Source organism: Mandrillus leucophaeus, unplaced genomic scaffold, assembly GCF_000951045.1.
Source record: "Mandrillus leucophaeus isolate KB7577 unplaced genomic scaffold, Mleu.le_1.0 Scaffold59, whole genome shotgun sequence".
Classification (NCBI taxonomy): Eukaryota; Metazoa; Chordata; class Mammalia; order Primates; family Cercopithecidae; genus Mandrillus; species Mandrillus leucophaeus.
Genome location: NW_012106363.1, coordinates 4,243,371 through 4,249,854, shown reverse-complemented (window position 1 = coordinate 4,249,854; position 6,484 = coordinate 4,243,371). Strand labels below are relative to the sequence as shown.

At 60.1% G+C, this 6,484-nt stretch overlaps 1 protein-coding gene across 2 annotated transcripts; it reads left to right on the top strand.

Moving 5' to 3' along the window:
- Positions 1-6: 6 nt before the first annotated feature.
- On the top strand, positions 7-6,143 carry NXPH3 (neurexophilin 3). 2 transcript variants are annotated; one of them, XM_011999296.1, is made up of 3 exons: positions 7-136; positions 2,448-3,098; positions 5,405-6,143. In XM_011999296.1, the coding sequence occupies exons 1-3, from the start codon at positions 83-85 to the stop codon at positions 5,852-5,854; spliced, it is 1,155 nt and encodes a 384-aa protein (XP_011854686.1). In that variant the 5' UTR covers positions 7-82; the 3' UTR covers positions 5,855-6,143. The 2 variants fall into 2 exon arrangements, with proteins under 2 accessions (XP_011854686.1, XP_011854687.1); XM_011999297.1 differs by lacking the exon at positions 5,405-6,143 and having other exon boundaries at positions 2,448-4,209.
- The last annotated feature ends 341 nt before the right edge of the window (positions 6,144-6,484 follow it).

Below are 6,484 nucleotides of genomic sequence, written 5' to 3'. Positions count from 1 at the left end.
TGAAGGAGCAGGAAGGGGACGAAGCGGCCTGGGACCCCGTAAAGAGAAGAGGAGAACGAGGGGACGAGAGCGGAGGAGGAAGATGCAACTGACTCGCTGCTGCTTCGTGTTCCTGGTGCAGGGTAGCCTCTATCTGGTGAGTGGTCCGCGGGGAGCTGCGCAGAGGGGCGGGGGCCCGGAGGATCAGGGGAGAGCGCGGGAAGCTTGCGAGCCCTGAAACTTTCTCCCTTCCCCCGACATCCCGGGGATGGCGGGGAAGACTGGAGGCTGGGGGAGAGGGCGGGTCCGAGGCCGGAGACTGGACAGATAGGGTTAATAGGGGCGGGAAGAGGGTGCTTGGCTGGCCCACCCACTCCGCGGCGGGTGGCTGGAGGTGCGACCGGCGCTCGGAAAAAGGCCCGGAGCAGGGTCGCCAGGGTTACCCGACCCCTTCCCGGAGCCTCAGGACCGTGGAAGTGGGGGCGAGTGGGGCGCGGGTCGTGACCTGCAGGCTTTTCCCCTGACCTCCGGTACTCTGAGAGCCCCGGGTTCTGGGTCCCCCAGAGCGCGGAGCCGGTCCAGGCGGGGGGCGGCCCCCGCGTCCCTCCCTCCCGCCTTCCCTCCCGCTCCCTCCCTCCCCGCCTGTTGTTTTCCTCTCCTCTCCCGGCTGCGCGCAGCCGGAGCCCCACAGGACCTGGGCAGGCGGCTCCCGCCCCGGGCGCTCGCAGCAGCTGAGCTGAGCGCCCAGAGCCCGCTCCCCGTGCGCCGGCTCCGCGGCTTCTCGGCGACCCACGGCGCCGGGGAACCCCTCCCCGAACCCAGCCCAGGGGCTTAACTCCCCTCCGACCGAGCGCCCGCCAACCCTCCCCGCAATACTGTCGTGGAGAAGCCTCAGCCCCGCATCTGGACCTGCCCCTTTAATCAACAAGCCCCTTGCCACCGCCCCATGCCACGGCGGGAAGAGCCCTTCCCTTCTCACGGCCCCAGCTTTACCCTCCAGCCACTCAGCCGTGATCCCCAGGAACAAGTACCTACAGGTCTGCAGCCCTGGACCCAGTCCCCGAGCCTCCCCTCCTGGCCGTCCCTCTACCCCACCTCTGGGGCCTGGCAGTCAGGGCCAGCCTGAACTGTGGGGCAGAGACAGACTCGGCCACAGCACACAGCTGCCGGCACCACCCAGACCAGAACACAGGCATGAGGAGCCCACAGCCCCTTGGAGCCCTACTGTCCCCACCCCAGTGTCACCGCCAAATCCAGATGCCCCTGGTGCTGGTAGTAAAGACACCTAGGGAGAGTGGTTGCTTTCAAATGCTGAGCAAACACGCAGCCAGGCTGCGCCCTCAGGAAGCCCTGTCAACCCCCTGATGCCCTCCACTGCTGTCCCACTCTCCCTGTGGCGCCTCCAGGAATCTCCCCAGGTGTGGGTTGTCACCATAGCTGATCCAGCAGAGGGAGGATGAGCCCCTGCAGATTCCAGAGGCGGATGGCGCCTGGATAAAAACCCTTTCAAAAAGACACATCTGATCTGTGAGGCCAGGAGTGTGCAGTGTAACGGAAGGGCTGACCCTATGTGAACTCAGCCTTGTAGTGTTAAACTCTGAGCCCCAGTGTCCTTATCTGTGAAATGGGGATAAGAACTCCTACCTCTGAATCCAAGTAACATCTTGGCATGTCATCCTCAGTGTCCCCTGGAGAGGTGTTTGGCTTTCCATTCCCATGGCCATCCTGAGTGTGGCATTCACTCGGGTCTCCCCTAGTCCTCTTGCCAAACCTAAACTATATTCATGCTTGAGAATTATACTGTGTTCTGCTTTCTTATTCCATTGTCTGGTGGTTCTCTTTGCATCCAAGGGTAGAAATTATCCTAGGGTAGGAACAGTGTCTTACCCAACAGACTAGGAAGTCCCAAAAGGCAGGGGCTAGCCTCTCCTGTCAAACCAGGGGCTCTCCCAGGATAAGGATGGTGCTCCCCTATCTGACTCAGGGCTCTTTGAGAGCGGAGACTATGCCTCCCCCATCAGCCTGGGGATTTCACAGAGGCAGAGATCCTACCTCCTATCAAACTGGGGGCTCTGTCAGCACAGGGATGATACTTCTGCAATTAGATGGGGGCTCCCCAAGATCAGAAGCTGGGCTTCCCCCATCAGACTGGGGACTCCCTAGGGGTAGGAGCCATTGTCCCTGGTGCCACAGTCCACTGGAGAGAATTACTGTCAGTCTTTGAGACTTTGAATAGTGGCCAAGACAAGACAGTGAGGAAAGGACATGGGGGGCAGGCTGACCCAACTCTCAGAACCTGAGATGCACACAAGCTAGAGTGTACACTTGCCCCCCAGCTTCAGTGGACAACATGCAGGAGCTCTTCACCCAGGTCAGAGTGAAGTGGCAGGGACAGGGGTGCTGCTGGTGGTGGGGGTGGTGGACCTCCAGGGACAGGGCTCTTACTGTACTCACAACTCCCTCCATAGGTCATCTGTGGCCAGGATGATGGTCCTCCCGGCTCAGAGGACCCTGAGCGTGATGACCACAAGGGCCAGCCCCGGCCCCGGGTGCCTCGGAAGCGGGGCCACATCTCACCTAAGTCCCGCCCCATGGCCAATGCCACTGTCCTAGGGCTGCTGGCCCCACCTGGGGAGGCTTGGGGCATTCTTGGGCAGCCCCCCAACCGCCCGAACCACAGTCCCCCACCCTCAGCCAAGGTGAAGAAAATCTTTGGCTGGGGCGACTTCTACTCCAACATCAAGACGGTGGCCCTGAACCTGCTAGTCACAGGGAAGATTGTGGACCATGGCAACGGGACCTTCAGCGTCCACTTCCGACATAATGCCACAGGCCAGGGCAACATCTCCATCAGCCTCGTGCCCCCCAGTAAAGCTGTAGAGTTCCACCAGGAACAGCAGATCTTCATTGAAGCCAAGGCCTCCAAAATCTTCAACTGCCGGATGGAGTGGGAGAAGGTAGAACGGGGCCGCCGGACCTCGCTTTGCACCCACGACCCAGCCAAGATCTGCTCCCGAGATCACGCTCAGAGCTCAGCCACCTGGAGCTGCTCCCAGCCCTTCAAAGTCGTCTGTGTCTACATCGCCTTCTACAGCACGGACTATCGGCTGGTCCAGAAGGTGTGCCCAGATTACAACTACCATAGTGATACCCCCTACTACCCGTCTGGGTGACCGGGGGCAGGCCACAGAGGCCAGGCCAGGGCTGGAAGGACAGGCCTGCCCATGCAGGAGACCATCCGGACACCGGGCAGGGAAGGGGTTGGGCCTCAGGCAGGGAGGGGGGTGGAGAGGAAGAGATGCCAAGTGGGGCCAGGGCCAAGTCTCAAGTGGCAGAGAAAGGGTCCCAAGTGCTGGCCCCAACCCGAAGCTGTGGTGTGACTAGATCACAGGAGCACTGGAGGAGGAGCGGGCTCTCTGTGCAGCCTCACAGGGGTTTGCCACGGAGCCACAGAGATGCTGGATCCCCGAGGCCTGTGGGCAGGCCGATCAGTGTGGTCCCAGAGTCATGGGAGGAACCTAAGCCCTTGGTTCTTGCCATCCTGAGGAAGGACAGCGACAGGGATGGGGAGATTTCATCAGTGTGGACAGCCTGTCAACTTAGGATGGATGGCTGAGACAGGGCTTCCTAGGAGCCAGTCAGGAGGGTGGGGTGGGGCCAGAGGAGCTCTCCAGCCCTGTCTAGTGGGCAGCCCTGAGCCCCTTGTCCTGTGCTGAGCATGGCATGAGGCTGAAGTGGTGACCCTGGGGTCTTTGATGTCTTGACAGATTGACCTTCTGTCTCCAGCCAGGCCACCCCTTTCCAAAATTCCCTCTTCTGCCAGCGCTTCCCCTCTACCACCCATTGCTGATGGCACACCCATCCTTAAGCTGAGACAGGACGATGGTGGTTCTCCCAGCACTAAGGCCACAGCCCATCCATGTGCTGTGTGTCCCTCTTCCACCCCACCCTCTGCTGGCTCCTCTGGGAGCATCCATGTCCTGGAGAGGGTCCCTCAACAGTCAGCCTCGCCTGTCAGACTGGGGTTCTCCCGGATCTGGATGGCGCTGCCCTCTCAGCAGCGGGCATGGGTGGGGCGGGGCCAGGCCGCAGAGCATGTGCTGGATCTGTTCTGTGTGTCTATCTGTGGGTGGGGGGAGGGGAGGGAAGTCTTGTGAAACCACTGATTGACTTTTGTGTGCAGAACCATGTTCTTGGAGCAGGAAATAAAGCTTGCCCCGGGGCACTGGAGTCAGAGTTGTCCAAGGAAACGGCCTCAGGCATCCCTTGGTCCAGCAAGAATTTCTCTGATGGCCACAGGACATTTGCTGGAGACCCAAGTGGCAGGGCTCCAACGGCCCTTGGAGCTGATGCTTGCTGAGGGCTCAGGGCTTCCCTTTCCAGCCCCTGTTCCAAGCTGTCTGATCCCACACGAGGAAACCTGAGTAAACCCGCTGGGCTTGGTGCTGGAGGAGGGCGTAGCATCTTCAAGAACAGCTCGAGGAGGGAGAGCTAGCAGGTAGAATGGGCCAATGAGGGTGTTCCTTGGTGTCCTCCCTGAACTGCCATCTGCAGACCCAGCAGGGTCCTAGCCCCGTCATTTTGCTGCGTGGCCTTGGCCATGTCCATTCTCCTCTCTGGCTTTCTTTGTTTCTTCCTCTATAACACGAAGGGCTTGCCCAGACCAGGGGTTCTCAAATGCAGATCACCCAGAGGGTTTGCTGACACACAGATTTCTGGGTCCTACCCACGTTTCTAATTCAGCAGGCTTGGGTGGGGCCTAAGAATCAGAATTTCTAATGAGTGCCCAGGTCTGTGCTGATGCTGCTGCTCCAGGGCCCACGCTGGGAGACCCACTCAAAGGACCTTGAAGTTCATCTCTGGCTATGGCTCCGCAGGATGGGGAGATACCTCGGAGGTGCTCTCCCAGCTGTAATTTCCATCTGCTTCTCCTAGGGAGGGGGCCTTTCAGAGATTCCGGGGTATTGTATTGGGTTTGCAGTCTGACCACATGCCAGTGAAGGAACAGGCTGGAGTGGGTGTGGACACAGGGCCTGCATCAGTCGCTCCCCTCCCACAGCTAGTAAGAGGCCTCAGAATGGCGGGCTGCCAGTGGCACCTCCTCTGGGAGTTACTTGGGCCCTTTGGGGCTCTGTGAAGGAAAGACACTACCAAGGTCACAGTGCCTTCTGGAGGTCATTCTAAGTCAGTTCTCTTGGGAGGGCAGCACTCAGGGCCCTTGGGGCCCTCTTGAGGAGAGGAGAGTCCTGGTAGCAAAGTAAGATGGTCTTGCCAGCCCCCACCTTTCACCCCTACCCACCAGCACTCAGCGCAAACCGGTCCCCTCATACTGCAGCACAGAGCTAGGCGGGGCTGAGAAGCCATCTGGTTACAGCCCACCTTGTAAGAAGTGACCCAGCGTGTTTCCCCCACACCATACTTTGAGGGGCCGTCTCTCCTGAGCAGAGACAGAGACGTGAGAGACACACCCCACCTCCAGACCACCCTCCACTCCCCACCCTGGAGGCTTGAGGCTGCTGGCACTGGAGCAGCCCACCCATGGATGCCCACTGGATGCCATTCAGCCTCCCACAGTGCTGTGGAGACTGCAGGAAGGAGGGAACAATGGGGCCAGAGGCCCTGGGTGCCCTCCCTGCCTGCCCTGGCTGAACTCTCAGCAGGCACCTGGGGGCACTTTGACCCCCCTCCTGCTCCTCTCCTCCTGTGGAGAGCCAGATGCTGCCGACAGCTGGAGGGCCTGGCCTGCCTGGCACACAGTTCTGCCTGCACCAGGGATGGATTCATTTTAATAACTTCATTTCACCCTCATGCACACTCTGCCGCCTCAGCTCTCCTTTCCGCCTTCCCCAGTAACCTGGCTGCTCTCCTCAGCTAGGACTTTGCTAACAGATTTCCTCCCAAACCTTAATTCTTTGGAATAGCCCTCTGGTCCCTACTGCTCTTGCCAGATACTTCTGTGCCCCCTTGGTCCTCATAAGGGCAAGGGGTCCATCCAGCTTCCTCTGGCAAAGAAGACGTCACCTCTGCCTCATGGGCGAGCAGTGTCCCCATGGTGACGCCCCCCCCCCCCACCGTCACGATGAAGTGCTCTGGCCTCCCACTCTTGCCATGCACACACTCACAGGAGAGTCCTCTGAAGAAACCTGTCCCCCACTCTGCCCAGACCCCAAACGGCCAGGTCCTACTCACACTCCAACCCTTTGGTCTCCCCCATCCACTGCCCTTCAAGGCAGTCTGAAACGCCCTCAGACCATTTAGTTGTCCCGAGGTCTTCCAACCGAACCCCTCAGCCCAGCTGGGGGCTGCCAGGGGCCTTGTCTCCTCCCTCAGTGGAGCATCTGGGACAAGTTTACCAGGCTGGGGGCTCTGTAAGGACACAGCTTGGATCTCCTTATCAGGCTGGGGAACACTTGGGGCCAGGGGCCGTGCCTCCGTCATCAGACTGAGGACTCCCTGATGTCAGGGGCTGGATGGCCCTTTAGACTGGGGATCCCTGAGGGCAGAC

Excerpts from the sequence above, each read along its gene's own strand:
- NXPH3 (XM_011999296.1), top strand. The coding sequence starts at position 83 with ATGCAACTGACTCGCTGCTGCTTCGTGTTCCTGGTGCAGGGTAGCCTC. Across the intron at positions 137-2,447 it reads TGCAGGGTAGCCTCTATCTG|GTCATCTGTGGCCAGGATGA; the intron begins GTGAGTGGTCCG and ends CTCCCTCCATAG. Across the intron at positions 3,099-5,404 it reads ACTATCGGCTGGTCCAGAAG|GGGCCGTCTCTCCTGAGCAG; the intron begins GTGTGCCCAGAT and ends CCATACTTTGAG.